Source organism: Ovis aries, chromosome 13, assembly GCF_016772045.2.
Source record: "Ovis aries strain OAR_USU_Benz2616 breed Rambouillet chromosome 13, ARS-UI_Ramb_v3.0, whole genome shotgun sequence".
Classification (NCBI taxonomy): domain Eukaryota; kingdom Metazoa; phylum Chordata; class Mammalia; order Artiodactyla; family Bovidae; genus Ovis; species Ovis aries.
This window is the reverse complement of record NC_056066.1, coordinates 51,825,305-51,852,584: the sequence shown is the minus strand read 5'-3', so window position 1 is coordinate 51,852,584 and position 27,280 is coordinate 51,825,305. Positions and strand designations below refer to the sequence as shown.

Sequence of the window (27,280 nt, the reverse complement as noted above, 5' to 3'; positions counted from 1 at the left end):
AGAATTCAGTGGCAAACAAATGACTTTGTGTCCTGTTGAGAAGGATACAAGGATGAACTATTCCGGAGTTTATAATCTGGAAGCAGACAGCAAATATTCCTAAAAGGCTGAGTATGTGGCCAGAGAGAAAAGGACCAGAGCTTCCCCTGGGAAACTTAGTTCATGTTTGGATTTTTCAGGCAAGATAACACTCTAATTACAGAAAAATAAAAGCACTCCTGCCGGGGTCCAGCCCTGGTGGATCCAGGGTAATTTGAAGGGGAGATGGAATCGGCGTCCTAGGAAAAAGCTATTTAATTAGAAATATAAAGAGAGATTAAAAAGGAATAGTGTAGTAGGAAATATTAGTGGAGAAAAAGAGGCTGAATAACTTGGTTTACGTGGAATACAAAGAAAACTCCAGGACAAGGAATTTGCACCACCAACGTAGGCCACAGGCGTCTTTCCGTTCTCCCAAAGGAGAGGAGACACTGAGGCCTCCCCAGTCAGATCTTAGAACCCCAGGCAAAATTGGCAGGCTTGGTGAGTACCCACGCTCAGATGGGAAGTCAGCCAGAAGGGGAAAGAAAGAAAGACACAGGGGAATCAGTCTTTTCAGAAACTGATCCGTTTTCTTTATTTTCATGTTTGCTTATATACTTTTTGTTATACATAGGGATGACTACAGAGTCATGCGGGGTCAGCAGACCTGACCTTTATCAAAATCAGGTGCTTCATGTAAAAGTATACAAAGGTCTTAGGGGTTTTACATCATCTTCTGGCCATGAGGCCTGCTGACATTTTATGGCCCTTTCTGATAATGGTCAGTCAACCAGAAAACTTTTTTTTTTCCAGGGGTGATTTTTTCTTAAACTAGGCGCCACCCTCCAAAGGTACCAGATGAAGTTGCATTCCTATAGGGTGAGGGTGCAAGGGGTTATAATCAAGAAAAGGAATTTACTTAGCCTAAGGTTTAACATGATTAATATCAAAGGTTAATACTTGTTTCTCCTATATGCTAGTTATATTCATTATAAGGGCAGGGAATATGGAGATTTAGCAGCAAATATTTGCCCAACAAATGAAAAACCCTTTACCAGTATAATTTCTAATCAACCCACTATACTATACTAATAATTTTCTAACTTCTCAAAAGAATCTGTACATAGAAAGTTTAAAGCATCTCGTGCCTCTCATGGTTGGGAGGCTGTAAACAATCACATGTGGCCGGACGAACCTGCTCCAGCAGGCTAGAGAACCTTCAGAGGAGTTTGTAAGTTGAAACACTCTTATCACGCCCAGGAATTTTTATTAACTGGAGCTGCAAGTTAACTCCTTCTCCGAGAGAGGTGGGGGGGGGGGGTGGTCAGCCCCCCGTAAAGTCAGAAGTATCAGTGAAAGAATAAAACAGTAAAGTAGGCACTCTGGTTTTGGGGGTAGATGCTCGGGAACAGGGGGTCTCCTGAAGCTCGATCTCGCCTTTGCGTAATCCCGAGCCTCCTTCCTTATGACCTTTGCCACGGGCAGAGTTCCTCACGCTGGCTCCTGGCACACTCCATTCCTCTTTTAAAATGAACACCAGGGCCTTTGAATAAAACATTTTGTAATCCCATACCAGAATTAAGCTAGTTTACTGAACTTAGTCATTTTCACTAAACCCACAAAGCAAATGTTTCCAATCCCAAAGAAAGGCAATGCCAAAGATGGTTTGAACTACCATACAATTGCACTCATCTCACACACTAGCATGGAGAAGGCAATGGCAACCCACTCCAGTATTCTTGCCTGGAGAATCCAGGGACAGAGGAGCCTGTTGGGCTGCCGTCTGTGGGGTCTCACAGGGTCAGACATGACATGCGACTTAGCAGCAGCAGCAGCAACACATGCCAGCAAAGTAATGCTCAAAATTCTCCAAACTAGGCCTCAGCAGTACATGAACCTAGAACTTCCAGATGTTCAAGCTGGATTTAGAAAAGGCAGAGGAACTAGAGATCCAATTGCCAACATCCATTGGATCATAGAAAAAGCAAGAGTTCCAGAAAAACATCTGCTTTATTGACTATGCCAAAGCCTTTGACTGTGGATCCCAACAAACTGGAAAATTCTTCAAGAGATGGGAATACCAGACTACCTTACCTGCCTCCTGAGAAATCTGTATGCAGGTCAAGAAGCAACAGTTAGAACTGGACATGGAACAACAGACTGGTTCCAAATTGGGAAAGGAGTATGTCAAGGCTGTATATTGTCACCCGGCTTATTTAACATATGCAGAGTACATCATGGGAAATGCCAGGCTGGATGAAGCACAAGCTGGAATCAAGATTGCTGGGAGAAATATCAATAACCTCAGATATGCAGATGACACCACCCTTATGGCAGAAAGCAAAAAGGAACTAAAGAGCCTCTTGATGAAAGTGAAAGAAAAGAGTGAAAACGCTGGTTTAAAACTCAACATTCAAAAAACTTAAGATCATGGCATCTGGTCACTTTATGGCAAATAGAAGGGGAAACAATGGAAACGGTGACAGACTTCATTTTCTTGGGCTCCAGAATCACGTCAGATGGTGACTGAAGCCATGAAGTTAAAAAACACTTGCTCCTTGGAAGAAAAGCTATGACAAACCTAGACAACATATTATAAAGTAGAGACATTACTTTGCCGACAAAGGTCCATGTAGTCAAAGCTATGGTTTTTCCAGTAGTCATGTATGGATATAAGAGTTGGACCGTAAAGAAAGCTGAACACTGAAGAATCGATGCTTTTGAACTGTGGTGCTAGAGAAAAGACTTGAGAGTCCCTTGGACTGCGAGGAGATCAAACCAATCAATCCTAAAGGAAATCAGTCCTGAATATTCACTGGAAGGAGTGATGCTGAAGCTGAAACTCCAATACTGTGGCCACCTGATGTGAAGAGCTGATTCACTGGAAAAGACCCTGATGCTGGGAAAGATTGAAGGCGGGAGGAGAAGGGGACGACAGAGAATGAGATGGTTGGATGGCATCACCGACTCAACGGATATGAGTTTGAGCAGGCTCTGGGAGTTGGTGGACAGGGAACCCTCATGGGGTCACAGAGTCGGACAGGCCTGAGCGACTGAACTGTACAAAGCAAATGTTATCCTAAAAGTTTCTTGGTTAACCAATACATAAAGGGAAAAAAATCTGTTTCCCAAACAATTTAACTTATTATACAGTCCAAATACTCATTTCTGGTAAATAAATCAGTTCAGAAATTTACTCGTGCCCTCCTGCCTGGGCAGCAGAAGTCTAGGTACTCATGATGTCATCTCCCCCTCTTTGCCACAAGATTTGATGCACCTGCTCTCCTGATGACTGGCCACTGTGAATGCCCAGCCTGACCCTACCCTTGCACTTGCTGTTCAAATTGCTGTCCAAAGAGAGAGAGGCTATTAACCCCATAAACTGGCCTCTGCCCCTCAGAGGCTGGTGGCTGGCGGCAGAAAGCTGAGCTGACGCAAACTAAGGCGGAAGCCTGTTTCTAGCATTCCAGGGCAGCTGTGCCCAATTCCATGAAATGGTCCTGGGTTGAGCACAGGATGAGAGAGGCAGAATTATTCCTACCACCTGCAGATAGACCCACAAAGGCCGCATTGCCCCTTTAACTGGGCCCCCTATCGGGGGCCTGCTTGGAGAAGAGGCCATCTGTGGGAAAGCTATGCCCCATCCAAAGCTCCTTTTACTGGAGTGACCCGGCCCTGGTGTCTAGGTGTGAGGAGGACTATCCCACCCAACCCATTTTACAGGTGAGCAAACAAGCCCTCAGGAAGGGTGGTCATAGATCTCCCCAGACTTATTAACAAGTTGCTGGGCCCCTCCCTCTTTGGCCCCCAACCTTTCTACCAGGGAAAGCCCTGAGCTAGGTGGGATTCAGGGAGACCCCAGGAGTCGCCTCTCTCAGGGTCACCTTTGGTGTGTCAGAGAGGGCTGTGAAAGGTCTCTAGATCTAAGGGCAGGAGCTTGAGAAAGCAGCCAGGGAAGTGGATAGAGACCTCACAGGCACAAGCCAGGCTGAAGAAGGAGTCCAGTGATTTCAGATCCCTGGGAAGATGGGAGGAGAAGGCATCTGATGACCCCGGGACCAGCAGCTAGGAAAGGAAGCTAGGACCCCGGGGCCAGCAGCTAGGAAGGAAAGAGGATTGGTGGCAAGCTGTCCCCCACCAAGATGTCGTTGGAGCCTGTGGCCTCAGAGCAGGGGGTGGAACCACCTGCTTAATTAATCTCAGGGCTGCCTGGCTAGGTTCTGCTGCTGCCTGGAAGAGCCACCTGCAGGAAGCCACTTGGCCCACAGCCCTCCCCCAGCGAGTGAAGAGCCACCCTCCCCCAGGCTGAGGCTTGTCCAGATGCAGCTCTCTTCTAGGTGCATGGCATGCTGCTCCTCTTCCCCTTCCCAAGCCTCTCTACCCCAGCCCGTGCCCAGAAAAGCCCCCTTTCCTTCATCTCTTGCCAGCAACACAAGGCCTGTGCCCACTGCCCCTGGCGTGGCAGGGACAAAGGGTAGAAGCCCTTGGCCCTGTATCCACACACCCATTTCACATCCCCAATTGCCATGGAAGGAAGAGAGAGCAACTCACAAGGAAAAGCGTCTCCCAGCATGGGGGGGCGGGTAGCCCAAGTGCCTCCACACTGCTGCCTGTCTCTTGGACATCTCCCCTACACCCTCTCTAATCTCATTTCTAGGATCCCTGAGGAAAGACAAGGTAGGCCTGCTGTACTGGGGAGGGCCCTCAGCTGGCAAAGTTGGGAGCCTCTGTGCCTCAGGGGCTCTGGGAGGGAGGTGGCTTGTTGTGAGGAGCCCTCAGAGTCCAGACCCCTGTAGTCCTGGGATAAGAAGCAATAACAGGATGAGAGGAGAACATTAGTCAACAATAAGTCTGCCCTAGAAGTGCACGTTGTCCAAGGGGATCCTGGAGGAAGAGGAAGGGGGTTTGTCTGGGAGTGTCAGACTCCAGTGCTGTCCACTGTCTATGGGAGCAGCCCTGCTATGGCCAGCTTTGGGCTAGGCCTTCTGCTTCTGCTGCTGCTGCTGCTGACCACCCACCCTGGACCCTCAAAGGCTCAGCACTGGTCCCACAGCTGATACCCTGGAGGAAAACGAGCCTCCAGCTTACCCCGGGACCCTCAGCATCCTCCTAGGCCCCCAGGTAGGTGAAGAATCTCCCCAGCCTAAGTGGAAAGAAGAAGGTGCTGGTTGGGGTTCTTCCCCCTACCTCAAGCTTTGGGTGGGGGTGGGGGAAGGCAGGCTACAGCCTCAGTTTCCTTGTAAGAAAAGGTTCTGGGAACTGCAGCTCAAAGCCCAGGCCAAATTGCCCATACCCTCCCAAGTGATGCTCTGGCTTGGCCTGAGGACAGTGTGCCCTGGAAGAGCAGGACCATGACCCGGTGGTTCCTCCGTGGGAAGCAGCACCTGGTGCAGACACTGCTGGTAAGTAAAGTGGAAGGCCCCCACCCTTGGCCACTACAGGGCCAGCTAAGAACTGAGGTGGTCGGGGGATGATACACCACTGAGATGCCTCCTGGTACAGCTAGCTGTGGGCGCCGTTATCTGATACTCCATAATTCTCGACAATTTATATATACTAACAATTTATGATGATATGACAGCAACAATTTATGATGAGATGCCCCGTGTCCCTGCTGTTGGGCTTCCCTGATAGCTCAGATGGTAAAGAATCCGTACGCTCAATGAGCTAGAAAACCCGCACGCTGAATCCTCTAAGAGGCAAGGGGCAACGACAGGACGTGGGAGTCGCAAAACTAGCGGTTGGCCGATCCTGCGCAGAGAAGCCAAGCTGGGAGGGGAAAGAGAGAGGGAATAGAAACAGGAGGGGCGGAGAAGAGGGGGTGGGTAAAGCCACAGTTCGGCGGTCAGGTGACCAGAACGTCCACTGGAATGACCGCCGCCTTCTGCAGACTGGACCCCGAGCGCCACGCCCCGCCGCCCTACAATAAAGGTGTGAGACTCCTAAAGTTCTTGAATCGAGTTCTCTTTTTTCTCCTCTTCCTCTCACCCCTGCTGACACTTCTCTCTCTTTGTCTCCTCTCTCCCTCATCCCTACTCCCTGCATGGGAACTGGAGGGATGCGAGTGGCGGACACGCGGGCGGGAGCCGACCCAGCAGAGGACAATAGCCAGGTTCCGGGCCGGGGGGCGGAAGCAAAACTGCAGGCTCCACAGGGTGGGGACGGGAGCTCGCGGACTACACGTCCCGTGGTGCCCCGCGGCAACTTCCGGGCCCCATGATGCCCTGCGGAGTGCCGGAGGCGGGGCCGTCTCGCCATGCTGCGCGCGCTGAGCACCCTGGGCGCGCGGCCCTTGGGCCGCCCCCCTGCCCAGTTTCTGCTGCTCGCGCGCGGCCGAAAAACCCGCCACGATCCGCCGGCCAAGTCCAAGATCGGGCGCGTGGCGACCCCGCCCGCCGTGGATCCTGCGGAATTATTCGTGCTGACGGAGCGTTACCGGCAGTACCGCCAGACGGTGCGCGCCCTCAGGTATGTGTGATGGATGGGGAGGCGGCGCCCTCTGGCGTGTGTGTTAGGGCGGGCAGTTGAAAACTGTGCCGACCCTGGGCGTGTTTCCGTCCAGAAAGGAGTTCGTGACCGAGGTACGCAGGAAGGTGCATGAGGCCCGAGCCGGTGTCCTGGCAGAGCGCAAGGCGCTGCAGGATGCCGCTGAGCACCGCGAGCTGATGGCCTGGAACAAGGCAGAGAACCAGCGGCTGCATGAGCTGCGGTGAGTGGGGCAGGAGGCGGGGCGGGGCCGCCTGACCGACCCCGAGACACCCAGCCACGCTCAGTCTGGGCCTCTCGCCCCTCCCAGGATGGCCAGGCTGCGGCAGGAGGCGCGGGAGCAGGAGCGGCGGCAAGCGGAGGAGGCGGCTCGGGAAGCCCGAGAGGCGGAGGCCTGGGCCCAGCTCAAGAAGCGGGAAGTGCTGCAGCTGCAGGTGGGCCGCGGCTCCAGAGGGTGGGGCTGCTAGACCAGCGCGCGGTGAGCGGGGGCGGGAGATGCAACTGCGTGCAGAGGGAAGAGAGTAGCCTTGAGTCTTGAGAGGGGGCTCGCAGGTGAGGGTTTGGGAGAGGAGGCGTGCAGCGAGAGCGCCTGTCAAGTTGCCACTGCAGTGTTCACGTGGCTAGACGGTGTCTATGAGACGGCCTCCGCGTTTCCCTAGGAGTTTATACTTTGTCCTGAAGGTGAGAAAGTCACCGAAGCTTAAACGTTTTGGCGTGAGATAGCAGGTGTGAGACTTAAAAGCAGCGAGGCCAACTAGCAGTGATCCAGAGAGAATGGATGAGGCTTGATAGAGGGAGAAGGACGATTTGAGAGAGACTGAGATACCTAGACAACTCTGAGAGACTGATTCCGCCCAGAGAAGTGTCACAGCTGGTGTGCCTGGGTTTTGGCCTAAGTGTTCAGGGAATGATTGTCTTAAAACAAGGTGACAAATCTGCCTAACGTTCCTCCACTGGAAGATCAGCGGGGCGCTCAGGCTCCAGACCTAGGCTCCACACATCTTTCCCGCGCGGGAGCGCTGGAGCCCCTCCCTCAGTGGGCTAAAAGCCGGCAGGCTTGTTCTGGGGGCTCCCATTCAGCTGAATTTCTCTTTTCCAATTCAGTTCAGTCGCTCAGTCATGTCCAACTCTTTGCAACCCTATCGACTGCAGTACGCCAAGCTTCCCTGTCCATCACTAACTCCTGGAGCTTACTCAAACTCATGTCCATAGAGTCGGTGATGCCATCCAACCATCTCATCCTCTGTCATCCTCCTGTCTTCGATTTTTCCCAGCATCAGGGTCTTTTCATAGGAGTCAGTTCTTTGCATCAGGTGGCCACAGTATTGGAGTTTCAGCTTCAGCATCACTCCTTCCAATGAATATTAAGGACTGATTTCCTTTAGGATGGACTTGTTGGCTCTCCTTGCTGTCGAAGGGACTCTCAAGAGTCTTCTCCAATGCCACAGTTCAGAAGCATCAATTCTTTGGAGCTCAGCTTTCTTTATAGTCCAACTCTCACATCCATATATGACTACTAGAAAAACCATAGCTTTGACTGGACAGACCTTTGCTGGCAAAGTAGTGTCTCTGCTTTTTAATATGCTGTTTAGGTTGGTCATAACTTTTCTTCCAAGGAGCAAGTGTCTTTTAATTTCATGGCTGCAGCCACCATCTGCAGTGATTTTGGAGCCCAAAATAATAAAGTCTGTCACTGTTTCCCCATCTATTTGCCATGAAGTGATGGGACCAGATGCCATGATCATCGTTTCTGAATGTTGAGTTTTAAGACAACTTATTCACTCTTCTCTTTCACTTTCATCTTTTCCAATAGGAGGATGCAAAAGACTTCATCACCCGAGAGAATCTGGAGGCGCGGGTGGAAGAAGCTCTGGACTCCCCCAAGAGCTACAATTGGGCCATCACCAGAGAGGGGCTGGTGGTCAAGCCACAGCACAAGGGCTCCTGAGGTCCCAGTGAGGACAGTACCCACCCAGGGACCATGGAAGTAAAGGGGTTAGGCCTGATATGAAATAAAGCAGTTGGTGTTTCTGATGAAGGAAAAGGTTCTGCCTGTCCCAGTGCAAGCTTCACTCTGGGGCCTCAGCTCCTGCCGCTTGGTCAGAAGCTCCACACGCAGCACTGTATTCTGCACCCATGTGCAACTCTCAGTGAAGCACCAGACCTGAGAAGCTTCTGTCTCACAGAGAAGCTTAGTCCCCTCAACAGCCAGGTTGTCTCCTGAGTATCCTCAGGATCAGTGGTTGGCATATTGCAGTCCTTGGACAAAATCTGGCCTATTGCTTCTTTTTGCGGATAAAATATATTGAAACACAGGGACTTCCCTGGTGGTCCAGTGGTTAAGAATCTGCCTTCCAATGCAGAGGATGCAAGTTCAATCCCTGGTTGAGGAACTAAGATCCCACATGCTCAGGGCAACTGAGCCCCCGCACTGGGACTACTTAAGCCCCTGCATTCTAGAGGTCACATGCTGCAACTGGAAAGTGTACTCCACAACCAAAGATCCCTCCTGCTGTAATGAAGAGAGTATATTGGAACACAGCCACACCTGTTCATTGACTGCTTTCATACTACAATGGCAGAAATGAATAGGTGCAACAGAGACCTTATGACTTGCAAAGTCTAAAATGTTGTTATGATTTTTTAATTGAAATATCATTGATTTATCTGTTAGTTTCAGGTGTACAGCAAGGTGATGCAGTTATATATATATATATATATATACACACACACACACACACACACATCTTTTAGGTTCCTTTCTACCATAGGTTATTACAACATAATGAATATAGTTCCCTGTACTATACAGTGGCTCCTTGTTATCTATTTTATGTATAGTAGTGTGTATGTTTTAATCCCAAGCTCCTAATTTACCTCCCCTCCCCCGCATTATATGATTTTTTTTCCTGTATGTCAAGCTTCCCCTACCAGGGATTGAAGCCATGCCGCCTGCAGTGGAAGCTTGGAGTCTTACCCACTGGGCACCTGGGGGGTCTTCTATGACTACAGAAGTTTGCTGACCCCTTATACGGGCTTTCAGGCTCCAGTCAGGCATCACCCAGTAACTGAGACAAAGCAACCACTGACCGAAGACCTGCTCCTGCTTGACGCTGAATTGTGCTGGCCAGGGAGTGATGTGCCCAAGAGAAGACAAGAAGACCCCATTTATCAAGTACCTGGAGCAAACGAATACTTGTGATTAAAGTTCACAAGGTTGAATAAGTGGGCGTGTAGGTCCACGGCCCTCAAAGAACATCCAGGATGAGGAAGAGAAATATTTCTCTGAACCAGAGCTTCTGTCCCTTTGCCACCATTCACTAAATACCACCAGAGGGAAAAAACAATCTTTCCCTAACTCCCTTTGAGGGAAAGTGGGTAATCACTCACGTTCGGGTAGGGCAGCAGCTAATAGAGGTATAGGCAGAGGACCTAGGACTCAGTCCCCATCAGGGCACTGCACCATTGAGGGCAATGGCCTCCCTCAGGCTGATCAATAGCTCTTCTCTTCCTGGGCACTGAGCCCAGGCACAGCATGGTGGGGCCCTGGATTTCAGGTGCTCAGTGCAATTTCTAGGGTGAGGGCTGATGGGCACACGTGGACCAAGATTGTGCCCACAGCCTTGAACTTTGAGGAAACCTTTGGTATACTTTCACCTGGGACATTGAGCCTGTTGGGGGAAGTTCAGTTTCATTTTGGACAAGTCCCTGGTCCTCTATCAGGACCCAGACAAGCCGTCTGTCTGCAGGTACAGGAGAGTGTCATACCTTCTTGAATCTGACTTTAGGCCATTTTTCCTTTACTAGTGTCCTGCGTATAGGGCTGTAATTCCTTATTATTCACTGCTGATGTCAGCATGTCATGCAAAGCTACCTGTAAACCAACCTTGAACATTTTCTTCTCCACCCACAGCCATCTCGTTGGTTTAGGTACAAACAGGCAGTTTAGTCGGAGAAGGAAATGGCAACCCACTCCAGTGTTCTTGCCTGGAGAATCCCAGGGATGCGGGAGCCTGGTGGGCTGCCGTCTCGGGCCGTGCAGAGTCGGGCACGACTGAAGAGACTGAGCAGTAGCAGCTAGGTGCACGGGTAAGCTGTCACATCACACCCAGTCCACATTGCAGATATATGTGTCCCACGAAAATGCCCAATCGCCAGTAGAATCCTGATAGGTAACCACGGTCTCCGATTCTTGACCTCAAGTTGCGGATTCAGTTTGTATGTGCCGCAGACAATGTGAACTTGTATCACGTAGAGAACCTCTTGTTTGCGGCCCCACTTGTGAGTAGTAGATTCGAGGGCTACCCAATAAATGCATCTGAAGCACGATACCCAAATGTAAATGCTTTCACCAAGATTTCAAGAGGTCTACAATGCAGTGTAGAGAGGGTAGGGGACGAGTAGAACCTGTGTTTGACTTGGGAGGGGTATGCTGACCCCCAGAGCTTTGCTGAGTGAGCAGTTTTTCCCCAGGCGGTCTGGTGGTTAGAACTTTGCTGTGGCCTGGGCTCAATCCCCGGTCGAGGTGATACACCGCTGCCAGGGTGGTATCCTACTACTGTATTGCTGGCAGTAATCCAAGTGGACAGAAAAAGAATGAACTTGCCACATGAGTGGGTGCCAGATGCCTCCTTATACTGTTCCATCGAGGAGACCACCTAGGCCTGAGTAAGCCTAACGCCATTCCCCCATATTTTTCCAGAATACACAAGATTTTCTCTGTATCACACACTATCAGTATTCCCAGAAATCTTTGGGAAAGTTCCCCCTGAACTTAACCCTATGATTATTTCCCCAACAAATACTGAAGTGAAATGGATACCTAGGATCCAAGCCTAGCTGATTGCTGAAATCCAAATAGGAAATCAGAAGGGATATTTGCAATACCGAATCTTGAGACAAGCAGGCATTTCTCTTGAGGGGTGCTTTGATGACTGTTTCCTCAGTGCAGCTAAGTGCATATAAGCTATAAATGTGAACATCCATATTAAAAAACAGCATTGTCAGGATAAATTGGAAGTGCAGTTTACAAGGCCTTGAGATGAAGAACCTGTAAGGAGGAACAGCATCCTGCCACAGGGCCCAACTAAGTGACATGAGGAAGGGCAGGGCTGCATAATCTCCGCCCTCAGCAGTACTCTGCAATGACTGTGCATCACTGACACTCAGTAACCTTCCACTGTTCTTTGGCATTTTCCCCTCACTGAGGGAAATGTCATATTCATGCTCTTCTTTTCTTTTTTTAAATTCTGGCTACTGGAGGAGAAGATGGTCTGAGTGGGGCTTTGTGTCTGAGGTGTAAACGTCAACCTTGGCTACTGCACCTTTGCCTGTCAATGCCAGAGCCGGGCCTGCACGAGCATGCCGAGCTGGTGCTGCTGCTGGAACTGCAGTTCTGTGCAGGAAGGAATGCAGGAGCCACACTTGGCCACCTCCACTGCTGCTGCAGCTGCCCAGAGTGCCAGAAGCGGAGGAGAAATGTGCATTTGCCCTTTCTCTGTCCTTAGATCTTGTCAGTGACTCCCGTGTTATTGCCATAATGGAAGCCAGCTGTCAAGGAAAGCTGGGAAATACGTGCAGGCCTCCAGCCTCCTGTGGAACTGAAAGCTATGGACGAGTGACTGGTGTGTGCGTGCTCTGTCACTAAGTAATGTCTGATTCTTTGTGATCCCATTAAGTGTAGCCCACCAGGCTCCTCTGGCCATGGGATTTCCCAAGCAAGAATACTGAAGAGGGTTGCCATTTCCTTCTCCAAGGGATCTTACCAACCCAGGGATCGAACCCAAGTCTCCTGCATCGGCAGGGGGATTCTTTAGCACTGAGCCACTAATTACTAGAAAAATGCAATCAAAATTATGATGAGGGATCACCTCATACTGATCAGAACAACCATCATCAAAAGGTCTACAAATAAGTCACTTGGCTCATAGTAGGCCTTCAATAAATCATTATTCCCTCACATTTAAAAAATCTACAAATAATAAATGTTGGAGAGAGTGTGGAGAAAAGGAAACCCCTCCACCCCTACACTGTTGGTGGGAATATAAGTTAGTGCAGCCACTATGGAGAACAGTATGGAGTTTCCTTCAAAAAAAAATACTAAAAACAGAGTCGCCGTATGATCTCACTCCTGGGCATATATCCAGAAGAGAGGAAAACTCTAATTAGAAAAGATACACACACCCCACAGCGCTATTCACAGCGCTATTTACAATCGCCAAGACATGAGCAACCTAAGTGTCCATCGACAGATGAATGGATAAAGAAGATATATACATATATATATATATATGGTGTCTGTGTGTTAGTGGCTCAGTTGTGTCCAATTCTTTGTGACCTCATGGACTGTGGCCTGCCAGGCTCCTCCATCCATGGAATTTTCCAGGCAAGAATACTGGAGTGGGTTGCCATTTCCTTCTCCAGGGGATATTCCTGACCCAGGGATCAAACCTGGGTCTCTCACATTGTGGGCAGACTCTTTATAGACTGAGCCAGGGATGTCATATATATATATGGCTTCCATTATATATATAATAATATCTATATATGGCTTCCAATATAGATATTGCATTATATATAATGGAATATTACTCAGCCACAAAAAAAAGAATGAAATAATGCCATTTGCAGAAATACGGATGGACCTAGATATTATCATCCTAAGTGAAGTAAGTCAGACAAATACAAATATTAATTACATGTGGAATCAAAAAAAAATGATACAAATGAACTTATTTACAAAACAGACCCAGACATAGAAAGCAATCTTATGATTACCAATGGAGAAAGATTGGGGAAGGAATAAATTGAGAGTATGGGATAAGCAAATACACACACACCCTTCAGTTGTGTCCGACTCTTTGTGACCCCATGGACTGCAACCCACCAGGCTCCTCCATCCATGGGATTTTCCAGGCAAGAGTACTGGAGTGGGGTGCCCTTGCCTTCTCTGAAATACACACTACTATATATATAAAGCAGATAACCGACAAAGATCCATATAGCACAGGGAACTATATTCAGTATCTTGTAAAAACCTATAATGAAAAAGAATACAGGACTTCCATGGTGGTTCAGTGGTTAAGAATCCACCGACCAGTGCAAGGGACAAGGGTTTGACCCTGGTGCAAGAAGGTTCCACATGCCTCGGGGCAACTAAACCTGTGTGCCACAACAGCCCACATGCTGTAACTACTGAAAACCACGTGTCTAGAGCCCATGTTCTGCAACAAGAGAAGCCACCACAATGAGAAACCCATGACTGCAACTAGAGAGTAACACCCACTCGCTGTAACTCCAGAAAGCCTGCATGCAGCAACAAAGATCCGGCACAGCCAAAAATATACATAATGTTATATATATATATATATATAAAGATATATATTTAAATATACAAATATATATATTTATAGTTGGCCTTCCCTGGTGGCTCAGTTGATAAAGAATCCGCCTGCAATGCAGGAGACCCAGGTTGATCCCTGGGTTGGGAAGATCCCCTGGAGAAGGAAATGGCAACTGATTCCAGTATTCTTGCCTGGAAAATCCCATGGATAGAGGAGCCTGGCAGGCTACAGTCCATGGGGTCACAGAGAGTTGCACATGACTGAGCGTCTGAGCACATTATACATATGCAAAGAACAAAGTTTTGATCCCTGGTCCAGGAAGATTCCACATACCACAGGACAACTAAGCCTATGTGCCGCAACTGCTGAGCCCACACGCTGATTTGGATGTATATATCTGAATCACTTTGCTGTATACCTAAAACTAGCATAACACTATAAATCAATTATATGCTTCAATAAAAATAAATAAAAAGTATATAGCCAATAACAGCAAATTGCTAGTATTTCAGTAACTTCCTGACCTGGCAAAATTTAAGGTTTTGCTTTTGGATGATTTTTGCAAGTAGACTGCTCCAGAAGACTAATCTGGGGATGACTTGAGCTAATTGGGTCACACCTTGTGGCTTTCTGGACACTTTTGTGAATTTATTAGAGAAATAAAAAATCTCCAAGAGATATGAGAGTGTTTGCATGATTGCCTCCCTCACTGCTTCAATCCGGAAATCGATATGAATAAATTAAAACTAGAGATACACCGTGAGAGGCTACATAGCTTAGTGGTAATGAACCTGGTGCAGTCGGCCTGGATTTGAGCCCAGCTCCCCTTCTTACTACTTTGAGTGTTTTGAGGAACATTTCTTAGTCTCTCTATTCTTCAGTTTCCTAAAAGTAAAGTAGAAGTAATACTGATACCTATAAGATTGTTGTGGAAAAATGAGACATTCATATAAAGCTAAGTTCAGTGCTTGGGGCTTGGTGCTCAATACATGTTAAATGCTATTTTTAGTGAAACTAGAGAATGACCTCAAACTCATACCATGAACTAAAATAATATGGTGATTCCTCAAAAGAATTATATGCCAAATACAGTCAAACTGAGAATCAGTTGCTGGAGGAAACTCAGATCCACTCTGCAGCTGCCCATGTGGCCAGCAGAGGGCAGCCTCACCAAGACAGTGACAGGGCCTTCAAAAGTTGGTAAATTTGACTACATTTTTTACAAAGAAATGACAGAAGGAAGGGTATCAGAACCATAGGTAGCTGTTCTCTCAGTTTGTTTCCTCTAATATCACTCTGTTTCTTAAATCAGTTGCTTTCTGTGCATTTGCGTTCTGCCTCTATCTCTCATTTGAAAGTAAGCTGCAGCCATCATAACTCTTCATCTCTAAACACTTACACATATATGGTTTCAGAATAAGCTCATTTTCCAAAATGACCATGACATTATCTACCCAAGAAGTCAACTCTCCATTTCCCCCTCTTTCCAGCCTCTGGCAACTATCATTCTACTTTATGTCTCTAAATTTGACTATTCTATGTAGCTCATATAAGTGAATTCATACAAACTCATATAGTATTTGTCTTTTTGTGACTGGCTTATTCACTTAGCATGATGTCTTCAAAGTTTATCCATTTACATCACATATCATAATTTCCTTTCTTTCTTTCTTTTTTTCTTTCTTTTTTTTTTTTTGGCCGCGCTGTGGCATGGGGTCTTAGTTCCCTGACCAGGGATCAAACCTAGGCCCTGGCAATAACAGTGCTGAGTTTTAACCTTTGGACCACCAGGGAATTCCCTCCTACCTTTAAAGTGAAATTTGCACTGAGCATTGAAATACAGTGGTATTCCTTTGCATGTATATACCATATTTTGTTTACCCATTCATCCAGCGGTTGCTTCCAATTTTTTGGCTATTGTGAATAAAACGTTGATATGGATATGGGTATGCAAATATCTCTCCAACATCAAGCTTTCAATTGTTTGGGATATATACCCTAAAGTAGAATGGCTGGATTATATGAGAATTTTATTTTTCAATTTCTTGAGGATTCAACATACTGTTTTCCATGGCAGCTGTACCATTTTACAGACCCACCAACAGTGCAGAAAAGTTCATTTACCTACATCTTTGCTAACACTTGTTATTTCCTGTTTTTGTTTTTGCTTGTTTGGTTGGTTTTGATAGACATCTTGAGGTAAGAGATAGATGGGCTCCAGGCTGGAAATGTACCATCAGTCATCCTCCTCTTTATGCAGTGGATTACAGCTTCCTTTGCCCTCCTTCATTTTGTACTCCAAACTTGGCTGTTAGTCCAGGTATACTTGAATTCCTAATTACTCTTCCCCCAGGTCAGATAAGGCTCTGATAAAGTAGTTTCCCTTGAGGGCAGGCTTTTGTTACAGACAGTGCTCTGAGTGTATTTCAAAATGGTTACCCAATTTTTCTCCAATCTTCACCATGATAATGGATGGAAGAACTCACAAAACTCTAAGGGCCTTCTGTAAATCTTGTCCTGAGGCAGGAGGTAGACTCCTCCACCCCCCTGCCCCCACCCCCACCACCGCCATGGGTAAAGTGATTGGAGATTCATTCCCTGTGGACCAAAATTCAAAGAGGAGAATCAGTTCAGTTCGGTTCAGTTGCTCAGTCGTGTCTGACTCTTTGCCTCCCCATGGACTGCAGCACGCCAGGCCTCCCTGTCCAAGACCAACTCCCGGAGTTCACTCAAACTCATGTCCATTGAGTCAGTGATGCCATCCAACCATCTCATCCTCTGTCGTCCCCTTCTCCTCCTGCCTTCAATCTTTCCCAGCATGAGGGTCTTTTCCAATGAGTCAGTTCTTCTCATCAGGTGGCCAAAGTATTGGAGTTTCAGCTTCAGCATCAGTCCTTCCAATGAATATTCGGGACTGATTTCCCTTAGGATGGACTGGATTGGTCTCCTTGCGGTGTGCGGGCTTCTCATTGCCATCACTTCTCTTGTTGTGGAGCACAGGCTCTAGGCACGTGGGCTTCAGTAGTTAGGATGCACGGGCTTACTTGTTCCAAGGCAAGTGGAATCTTCCGGGACCAGGGATTGAAACTTTGTCCCTTGCGTTGGCAGATGAATTCTTAAGACACTGTGCTGTCAGGCGAGTCTATGCTCCTTGGTTCTGTCTTGTCACAACAAAGATTTGGAGTGACGGACATTAAAGCCCTCGGCGCATCACAGCTCTCGGGTCTTGGACAGACCGTATTATAGCTCTTAGACAAATCAGGGTTACAGCTCTATTTTACTTAGAAAATAGCAAGAAAATCCATCCTCAAGGGGTGAGGGCATGCCGACCCAAAGATGAGAAGACAGTGGGGGAGCGCGCCAGCGTGAGAGAGAGAGAGAGGGCGCGGGCGCTTTGGCTCCTCTTTTTATACGTTTTCTTTCCTCCCCCTGGGCCCTCCCTGTGTAAACTGGGCTAGCCAGGAGTGCTGTTTGCTCCACCTGGGGTCCTCACTCAGGTGCTCAGACCTTCCTTTGACCTTCCTTTGTTCTATTTTTGCGAGCTTTTCCCTTCCTTGTCTTTTAGCCACCGCCATTCTGGACTCCTGTTTCCTATTCTAACTAAGGCAAGTGGAGTCTCCCTGGACCAGGGATTGAAACTTTGTCCCTTGCATTGGCCGATGGATTCTTTATCCACTGTGCCACCAGGGAAGTCTGATTTTAGTTTTTTTAATATTGAGTTTCAAGCCAGCTTTTTCACTCCCCTCTTTCACCCTGAAGAGTCTCTTTAGTTCCTCTTCACTTGCTGCCATTCAAGTGGTATCATCTGCCTATCTGAACTTGTTGATATTTCTCCTGGCATTCTTGATTTCAGTTGTGATTCATCCAGTCTGGCATTTCACATAATGTACTCTGCATATAAGTTAAATAAGCTGGGTGACAATACACAACCGTATCATACTCCTTTCCCAATTTTGAACCAGTCTATTGTTCCATGTCTGGTTCTAACTGTTGCTTCTTGTCCGTGAACTGATGAATGGATAAACAAAATGTGGTTCATCTATGGACTACTTCTCAATAATACAGAGGAACAAACCACTGACACACACAGTCATTTGGATGGGCCTCAACAGCACAATGGCAAGTTAAAGAAGCAAGACACAAAAGATTACATACTGTATATGGTTAAATTTATAAGAACTTTCTAGAAAAGTTGAATCTATGTCAGTAGTTTCCTGGGGCTGAGGGTAGGAACAGGGAGTGATGGCAAACAGGTATGAAGGACTTCTTCCTAGAATGGAAGCATTCTAAAATTGGATTGAGGCGATGGTTGCATAACTGTTTACTATAATAAAAATCATCAAATGCTGCTGTTACAATGGGTGAATTTTATGTTGTATAAATTATGTTGTTGTTTTTGTTTAGTTGCTAAGTCGTGTCTGACTATTTTGTGACCCCATGGACTGTAACCAGCCAGGTTCCTCTGTCCTTGACATTTTCCACGCAACAGTACTGAGTGTCTTGTCATTTCCTTCTCCAGGGGATCTTCCCAACCCAAGGACTGAACCCACATCTCCTACATTGGAAGGAGGATTCTTTACCACTGAGCCATCAAGGAAGCCCTGTATAAATTATACTTTATTGAAGTTGTTTAAATAAAGAAGTTCAACTTTCAAGTCAGGAAGCATTTGCACATCTGATCATTTCCTCCTCCTTGTGATCCTGTCTTCATACTCTTTGTTTTCTCCTACCTTACTTGGGGTTCAAATCACTCCCCCTAAGCCATCTCACTCAGGTCTGTGCCTTTAAATATTGCTACTGATGATTTCCAAATTTACATATCTGCAGCCCAGTCCTCTCTTCTAAACTCCAGATTCTAAAACCCGGATGCCTGCTCAGTCTCCTTGGGTGTGTGATGAGCATCTGTTAGTCCACACTAAGCTTCATCCTTCCCACTGCTTGACTCCTCTTTTCCTATCCCACTCATATCCAACCCATCAGCAAACCTCAGTTGGTACTTTCTTGTAAATATATCCAGAATTGGGTCACTTCTACCCCATGCACCCTACCACCTTGGTCCAGCCCACCATCATCCCTTGCACGGATTGCTGCAGGAGCCTCCTCTTTCCTGCTTCCACCTTTTCCCCAGTCTTTCTGCAACACGATATCCAAATTTGTGCTATTAACATGTAAGCTGGATCACATAACACCTCTTCACATCACTCCACTTCTCAGAACCCTCTCTGGTTTCCCATTTCATTTGGTCCTATGTGACCCAGGCCCATGTGACCATTCCGACCTCAAGACTCAGTCACTCCACTCCAGTCCCACTGGCCTTCTTGCTGTTCCTTGAACGTGTCAGACATTCCACCTCAGTTCTTTTGCACTTGCTCTTTTCCCTGCCTACATAAGTCTCCCTCCAAAAGAAAGTGACAGGTCCGACATAAGAATTCTGAAATGGCCCTGGGATTCCCATCCCTGGTATGCCTATGTGTGTGTGCACGCATGCTAAGTCACTTCAGTCACGTCCGACTCTTTGTGACCCATGGACTGTAACCCACCAGGCTCCTCTGTCCTTGGGATTCTCCAGGCAAGAATACTGGAATGGGTTACCATGCCCTCCCCCAGGGGATCTTCCCGACCCAGGGATGGAACCCTAGTCTCTCACGTCTCCTGCATTGACAGATGGGTTCTTTACCACTAGCGCCACCTAGGAAGCCCCAAGTATCCACACCTTTGCATAATCCCCTCCTGTTGCATGCAGGTAGGACCTGTAACTTTCTTCTAACCCATAGAAGAATACAGTAAAAGTGTTGGGAAGTCACTCTGATGATTACACTATAAGCTAAATATGAAAGGATTTTGCAGATGTAATTATGGGCCCAATTATCCAAGTTCAGTTCAGTTCAGTCGCTCAGTCGTGTCCAACTCTTTGCGATCCCATGAATCGCAGTACAACGCCAGGACTGCCTGTCCATCACCAACTCCCAGAGTTCACTCAGACTCACGTGCATCAAGTCCGTGATGCCATCCAGCCATCTCATCCTCTGTCGTCCCCTTCTCCTGCCCCCAATCCCTCCCAGCATCAGAGTCTTTTCCAATGAGTCAACTCTTCGCATGAGGTGGCCAAAGTACCAGAGTTTCAGCTTTAGCATCATTTCGTCCAAAGAACACCCAGGACTGATCTCCTTCAGAATGGACTGGTTGGATCTCCTTGCAGTCCAAGGGACTCTCAAGAGTCTTCTCCAACGCCACAGTTCAAAAGCATCAATTCTTTGGAGCTCAGCTTTCTTCACAGTCCAACTCTCACATCCATACATGACCACTGGAAAAACCATAGCCTTGACTAGACGGACCTTTGTTGGCAAAGTAATGTCTCTGCTTTTCAACATACTATCTAGGTTGGTCATAACTTTTCTTCCAAGGAGTAAGTGTCTTTTAATTTCATGGCTGCAGTCACCATCTGCAGTGATTTGGGAGCCCCCCAAAATAAAGTCTGACACTGTTTCCACTGTTTCCCCACCTATTTCCCATAAAGTGTTGGGACTGGATGCCATGATCTTCGTTTTCTAAATGTTGAGCTTTAAGCCAACTTTTTCACTCTCCTCTTTCACTTTCATCAAGAGGCTTTTTAGTTCCTCTTCACTTTCTGCCATAAGGGTGGTGTCATCTGCATATCTGAGGTTATTGATATTTCTCCCGGCAATCTTGATTCCAGCTTGTGTTTCTTCCAGTCCAGCGTTTCTCATGATGTACTCTGCATAGAAGTTACATAAGCAGGGTGACAATATACAGCCTTGATGTACTCCTTTTCCTATTTGGAACCAGTCTGTTGTTCCATGTCCAGTTCTAACTGTTGCTTCCTGACCTGCATACAGATTTCTCAAGAGGCAGGTTAGGTGGCCTGGTATTCCCATCTCTTTCAGAATTTTCCATAGTTTATTGTGATCCACACAGTCAAAGGCTTTGGCATAGTCAATAAAGCAGAAATAGATGTTTTTCTGGAACTCTCTTGCTTTTTCCATGATCCAGTGGATGTTGGCAATTTGATCTCTGGCTCCTCTGCCTTTTCTAAAACGAGCTTGAACATCTGGAAGTTCACGGTTCATGTATTGCTGAAGCATGGCTTGGAGAATTTTGAGCATTACTTTACTAGCATGTGAGATGAGTGCAATTGTGCGGTAGTTTGGATAATTTGGTAATTATCCAAATTAATCACTTTGATTTTGAGTTCAAAGGTGATCCTGCGGCTGGCTTTATCAGGTGAGACCTTTAAAATGAAGATTGCTTGCACTTAGAGACTTGAAGCACCAAAGACCTTCTTTCTGTTGCTGGCCTTGAAGATGCAAATCACATGAGTTCTACAGCTGTAAGCATTGCATTATGTCAACAATATCCCAGACTCCAGAAGGGAGTGCAGCCTGGCTGACACCTTGACAGTAGCCCTGTGACCCAGAAGGCCCAGCTGAGCAGTGCCCAAACCCACAGAAACTGTGGGATAATAAGTGGACACTGTTTTAAGCTACTAAATTTGCGGTCATTTGGGACTTAGCGATAGAAAACCAGGCCACCCTCAGATAGGTGGCTTCTTTTTCGTCTCCTTCAAATGTCAAGATGTCACCTTCACAAACAGGCCTAGGCTGAAGACTTCAGGAAAACTGTGATTTGCCTCCGGCTTTCCTCCACAGCACTTACTTACCACCCCTAACCTACCGAAATATGCTTATTGCCTCTCCTCTTCCACTAGGATATAAGCCCCTGAGGGCTGGGATTTGTGTCTGTTTGGTTCACTGGTATTTCCAAGCATCTGTCCTGGGACCTGGTGCATCTTCAGATGACAGTTGTTGAACAGATGAAGGAACGCCAGCCCTCTGGGGGCCATGAAGCCGAAGTAATCTCTGTGCATTTGTTAACTTGGGTGAGGTCAGCATCCCCACAGGGCAGGCGGGAGGACTTTCTGGGGCTGCCTCCAGGGTCAAGCCCTTGGCCTTCTAGACCAGCCATGCCAATGAACTGATTTGTGTGAGAAACAAGATCAGCTGCCTTATAGTCCAGGCCAGCTTGACCTGCTCAGCTTGGCAGCCTCAGCACCCTCCTCTAAGAGGGTCAGCAAGAGTGCAGAGGAGGCTGCCTCTCTTCCACGAGTGCCAATGATCTCATCTTTTCCTCTTGCACATTGAAGTCCCCAGAGAGCAGAGTGAAATGAAGTCTAACATGCAAGATGCTTATTACCCCTGGAGAAGGAAATGGCAACCTGCTACAGTATTCTTGCCTGGAAAATTCCATAGCCAGAGGAGCCTGGTGGGCTACAGTCCATGGAGTCTCAAAAAGTCGGACATGACTGAGCAACTAACATACATGCTTATTACCAAGGGTCCTTGGGACCCACACCTGTGAGAGGGATGGGCTGGAAACAGAGCTAGACAGAGAGAAAACTTCCATGCAGGCCTCAGTTGACCCCACAAGGATGTCCTAAGCTGAAACAGTCCTTCAGAGTTGTCCAGCATTGGGCCAAAATGGACCAGTCATTGAAAATGGGCCGCCGGAGAATGGTGTGACCACGACCTTGGATGAGGCAGCTGTCTGTAGCTGAGGCAGGCCTTGGATGGGCTGTCAGCCAAAGGCTATCTGCTCACCACTCTCCCAGAAGCTGGTGCATTTCTTGAAGGAGGATCCATGCTGAACCTCCCTGTTCATGGCAACACTGACCAACACTCCACTGAGGTAGTCTCTCTTTCTTTTAATTATTTTCATTTTAAGATACTGTACATTAAAAATGCAAAAAAATCAAACAAAAGACATGAAATTAGAAAAGGAACCAGCTATATTTATGATCAGGTATCAAAATATCAAAACGTTTGAGATACAGTCACAAATGTGCTGCTTTATTTAGCTAACAAGATCTAGTGGCAGGACGGTCCAATAATCCATAATTTCACAGTGATAGTGAGCCTGATGTTTAGAGACATTTGCAGTAGCTGTTGTAATGCAATAGGAGGATATCAGCCATTTCAGTTTGTGACGAAGTCACAGGTATTGCAAATTCCACTGTGGTTTGTTGCCTACCTTATAGTTGAAGGAAAGGCTGGATTTCACTTAGAAGAGAGAAAATAAAATCTTTTCATATCCAAGAGCCTCCTCCAGGTAAATGGATGTTGGTGTAGGGAGCCGGGCTGGGGTTCCAGGAAATCAGATTTCAGGAAGAGAACTTGCTTGCAGAGGGGAGCTAGGGGGTGTGTGTGGTTGGCCAAGAGGGCAGATGGGGGAGTCCTAAACCAATCTCTTCTCGCCTGGAGGGCCCGAGTGTTCATCCTGACCCCTCACCCCAAAGGAATGAGAGAGTCCTCGGTTGGGCCGCAGCCCCCATACTCCCTGTCCCACCGTAGGACCCAGGCCACCGCACAGGCTCCCTGCCCAGAGCTGCTTGCTTCCCCTAGCGGCGCTCGCTATCATCTCCCGTAACATTAGCCATTAGCAGACATAACCTTGACCCGGCACAGCCCCTGCAAATGAGGGGGCGCGCCGGGGGCGCAGGGCCTGACCCGCGGCGGCGCGCTGTGACCAGTCATGCGGCTGCCCTCTTAAGACACCGTTCCGCCCACGCGGCCGCCGGGCTTAAAAGGCCAGACCCGAGAGACGGCCGCAGTCCCCGGCCCGGAGCCCAGCGCGTCTGCACCATGGCAGGTTCCAGCCTCGCCTGCTGCCTGCTCGGCCTCCTGGCGTTGACCTCCGCCTGCTACATTCAGAACTGCCCCCTGGGCGGCAAGCGTGCGGTGCTGGACCTCGACGTGCGCACGGTGAGCGCCCCGCCCTCGTCCCGTGGCTCTCGGGGCTGGCAGGCCCGCTGCCACAGGGTCGCCCCCGCCGCCCCCTTTCCCGCCCTGACCGCGTACCGGCCCCACCTAGCCTGGGAATCGAGGGAGCGGAGGAGCTTTTGACTGCCCTCCTTCGACCAATTCTGAGCCCAAAGAGAGCGGGGAAGACCCGCCATCTCCCGCGCTCCTCAGGCCGCCCTCGCCCGCCCGGCTCAGCCCCCCACCCCACAGGGTCTCCCTCCCCGGCCGGTCCCCTCCCGGCCCCGGCTCATCCCCGCCCTCCCGCCAGTGTCTCCCCTGCGGCCCCGGGGGCAAAGGCCGCTGCTTCGGGCCCAGCATCTGCTGCGGGGACGAGCTGGGCTGCTTCGTGGGCACGGCCGAGGCGCTGCGCTGCCGAGAGGAGAACTACCTGCCGTCGCCCTGCCAGTCCGGCCAGAAGCCCTGCGGGAGCGGGGGCCGCTGCGCCGCCGCCGGGATCTGCTGCAGCCCGGGTGAGTCCGGCAGGGGCCGAGACGGGGCCGGGGCTCCGGAACCAGGCGGGCCGGGCCAGGGTGGCCCTGACTCGGCGTCTCTCTGTGCAGACGGCTGCCACGCGGATCCCGCCTGCGACCCCGAGGCCGCCTTCTCCCAGCACTGAGACCGGCCGGCCCCTGACACCATCGGAGCACAGCCCTCACTCCCTCTGTAATCATCCCCAGGAATTATGACAATGAAATAAAGCCTTTTTTTCCCCTCCAACAAGCCTCGTGTCTGAGTGTCAGAACGGGGAGGGAAGGGCTTTGGGGGAATTCAAGATCCTCGGCTCTCGGCGCTTCAACGGAAGTAGAGCCGCGGTCCAGGGCGCCATCCTATAGGGGTGGATGGAAGAAGGGGTGGAGGTACCACACGGCGGGCTCCCAGGCAGATGGAAATAGCCCCCAGTTTCCAACTCCAAACAGGCTGGACATAGGAGGAACTTGGTGGCTCAGACGGTAAAGAGTTTGCCTGCAGTGCGAGAGACCCGAATTCGATCCCTGGGTTGGGAAGACACCCTAGAGAAGCGGCAACCCACTCCAGTATTCTGGCTTGGAAAATCCCATGGACGGAGGAGCCTGGCTGGCTACCGTCCATGGGGGTCGCAAAGCGTCGGACACGACTCAGCGACTTCACTTTCTTTCACTTTCTGAGGTCTAAAGGGAGAGTTGGGCAGACAATGACAAGGGTCTGACAGTGGACCAGAGGAAGTGCTGGCGGTCAGTCGGGGAGAGTGAGACTTCTTGACACCTGGAAGTAGGCTTGAGCCACCCTAGAGGGCTGTCCTGGGGCGGGGCGGGGCGGGGCCGGGCCGGGCCGGGGCGGGGCCGGGCAGGGGGAGGAGCTTGGCGGGGGCCGCTGAAGGGCTCTCCAGTCTTCAAGGAGCTGGCCTCTCAGGCCGCAGGAGGCAGCCGGTACCCTCAGAAGGGGTGGTGGTGAAGAGGGGCTGGGCTGGAAGACCCGGGTCCCCAGTGTTGTGAGGAAGCCAGGAGCCCTGCTCCTGCGTGTGCAGTAAAGGGACGTGACAGCACTGGGGACCCTGCACGACAGGGGTTCCTGAGAGCCCATAGCCACAGAAAGGACAACAAAAGCAGAAGACACGAACAGAGGGATGCTTGCATCCTGTGCTTTCCATCATCTGTTCCTGGATTGAAGACCATTTTGGAGAATCTATAAAAGCCTAACCTCTCTCCCCCTTCACTTACTCCTGCTATGGGACCAACGATTTCAGAGGTTGCACACCCACTCCAAATAAAACAGGAGCCTGTCTCACTCTGTTCAGTTCAGTTTCGTTCCGTTCCGTTCAGTAGTTCAGTCGTGTCCACTCTTTGCAGCCCCATGGACTGCAACATGCCGGGCTTCCCTGTCCATCACCAACTCCCAGAACTTGCTCAAACTCATGTCCATCAAGTCAATGAGGCCATCTCATCCTCTGTTGTCCCACCTTCAATCTTTCCCAGCATCAGGGTCTTTTATTTAAAATCCTAGCAGTAATACAGAGAAAAGGAAAGTAATTTAGTACAAAAGAACATTATTCTAATATGTAGCTAAACAGATCAGGCTACACTGGGTGACATACACACAATAAGGTCATCTCATGGTTATGCCTTCTTATAACAAATGCAGTAAAAAGAGATTGGAAGCCATTCTCTACAAGACGTTCAGGAAAATAAGATGGCTGAAGCACTGTGAAAGTCAATATTCCCTTTTGTACCTTAAAAAAAGATGGACTCAAATATCAGTGAATCACTCACACAGAATGTATTCATGGGACACCTGGGGAAATTTGAACAGTGCCTGAATATTTGATAATAATGTATATTATTGAATTTGGGCTTGGGGCCTGTATGTGTGTGACTATAGTCTATGGTCATATCTTAAAGAAAAGTCCCTCTCTGGAAGCAACCTAAATGTCTATCAACAGAGGAAAGGATAAAGAAGATATGATACATATATGCAATGGAATATTACTCAGCTATTAAAGAATAATGAAATTGTGCCATTCGCAACAACATGGATGGACCTAGAGCTTGTCATACTGAGTGAAGTAAGTCAGACAGAGAAAAACAAATATTGTATTGTATCATGTATATGTGGAATCTAGAAAATGATACAGATGAATATATTTGCAAGCAGAAACAGAGACAGAGACACAGATAACAAATGTATGGACACCAAAGGGGAAATGGTGGGGAGATGAACTAGGAGATCGGGATTGCCATATGCACACTACTATGTATAAATTAGATAACTAACGAGAGCCCACTGTATGGCACGGGGCACTCTACTCAGTGCTCTGTGGTGAGCTCAATGGGAAGGAAATCCAAAAAGAAAGGGCTGTATGTATACATATAGCTGGCTTGCTTTGCTGCACAGCAGAAACTAACACTAGATTGTAAAGCTACTATATTCCAATAACAGCAATTTTTAAAATAAACAACTTTTTAAGAAACTCTCTTATTTGAGATGCACACTGGAACATTTATAGATAACATGGGATGTCTGCTGGGGTGACTTGAGAGTGGGAGGAGGGGGCAGACGTAGAGATGAGAAAAGGATCTGGTGCTGAGAACTGTGAGAGTGAAGGAGGGGAGTGAATACCCCATGGGTCTTTATTTAGTGGCTATACTTTTTTGTATATTTGTAATTTCTCTCAATAAAAACTAAAAAACAAAAAGATTGCGGTAGAGATAAATGTTCTGATATGAAGAGATAGCCCAGATTTACTCTGTTAAAAAAAATGTGAATTAGTATGTAGACATGATGAAATAATACTCATTTGTAAAAGAAAAACGCATGTGTGTGCATGCCAGAATTCTGCGGGCAACCTCAGTGATGAGCTCTTCCCAGCTGTGAGAAGCTTTAGGACAGAACATTCTAGTCTGAAAAATGCAATCATCACTGAGCATTCATTGCTGTGATTCATTTTTATGTCACACTGTACTATTCAGCTCCTCCAGTGCAACACTGAAGGACAGCAATCTCAGTCTTCAGTAGAGTCTATGTGGAAAATAAGTTTGCCCTACTTCCATACCTACTAAATTTAGTATAGTGTAGATTTTAAACTAAACTTTTACTGTGTGGATCACAACAAACTGTGGAAAATTCTTCAGGAGATGCGAA

General features: G+C 48.2%; 2 protein-coding genes and 1 pseudogene across 3 annotated transcripts; all 3 read left to right on the top strand.

The window, feature by feature from the left end:
• Positions 1 to 4,965: 4,965 nt before the first annotated feature.
• On the top strand, positions 4,966 to 5,495 carry GNRH2P (gonadotropin releasing hormone 2 pseudogene; annotated as a pseudogene). Its single transcript, NR_160973.1, has 2 exons — positions 4,966 to 5,142; positions 5,287 to 5,495. The product of NR_160973.1 is annotated as a gonadotropin releasing hormone 2 pseudogene (transcript).
• Positions 5,496 to 6,263: 768 nt separating this feature from the next.
• On the top strand, positions 6,264 to 8,551 carry MRPS26 (mitochondrial ribosomal protein S26). Its single transcript, XM_027976870.2, has 4 exons — positions 6,264 to 6,489; positions 6,584 to 6,730; positions 6,818 to 6,941; positions 8,321 to 8,551. Exons 1-4 carry the CDS (start codon positions 6,278 to 6,280, stop codon positions 8,453 to 8,455), a joined length of 618 nt encoding a protein of 205 aa, XP_027832671.1. The 5' UTR covers positions 6,264 to 6,277; the 3' UTR covers positions 8,456 to 8,551.
• Positions 8,552 to 23,476: 14,925 nt separating this feature from the next.
• OXT (oxytocin/neurophysin I prepropeptide) lies at positions 23,477 to 24,380 on the top strand. The gene is given in 3 exon segments (NM_001009801.2): positions 23,477 to 23,626; positions 23,934 to 24,135; positions 24,226 to 24,380. Coding segments are annotated over 3 exon segments (378 nt in total). The 5' UTR covers positions 23,477 to 23,506; the 3' UTR covers positions 24,282 to 24,380.
• The last annotated feature ends 2,900 nt before the right edge of the window (positions 24,381 to 27,280 follow it).

What these genes read in the sequence shown, in the direction of transcription:
- MRPS26 (XM_027976870.2), top strand. Translation starts at nt 6,278, where the DNA reads ATGCTGCGCGCGCTGAGCACCCTGGGCGCGCGGCCCTTGGGCCGCCCC. An exon ending in CAGACGGTGCGCGCCCTCAG is followed by an intron (nt 6,490 to 6,583) that starts GTATGTGTGATG and finishes GTTTCCGTCCAG; the next exon opens with AAAGGAGTTCGTGACCGAGG. An exon ending in CAGCGGCTGCATGAGCTGCG is followed by an intron (nt 6,731 to 6,817) that starts GTGAGTGGGGCA and finishes CGCCCCTCCCAG; the next exon opens with GATGGCCAGGCTGCGGCAGG.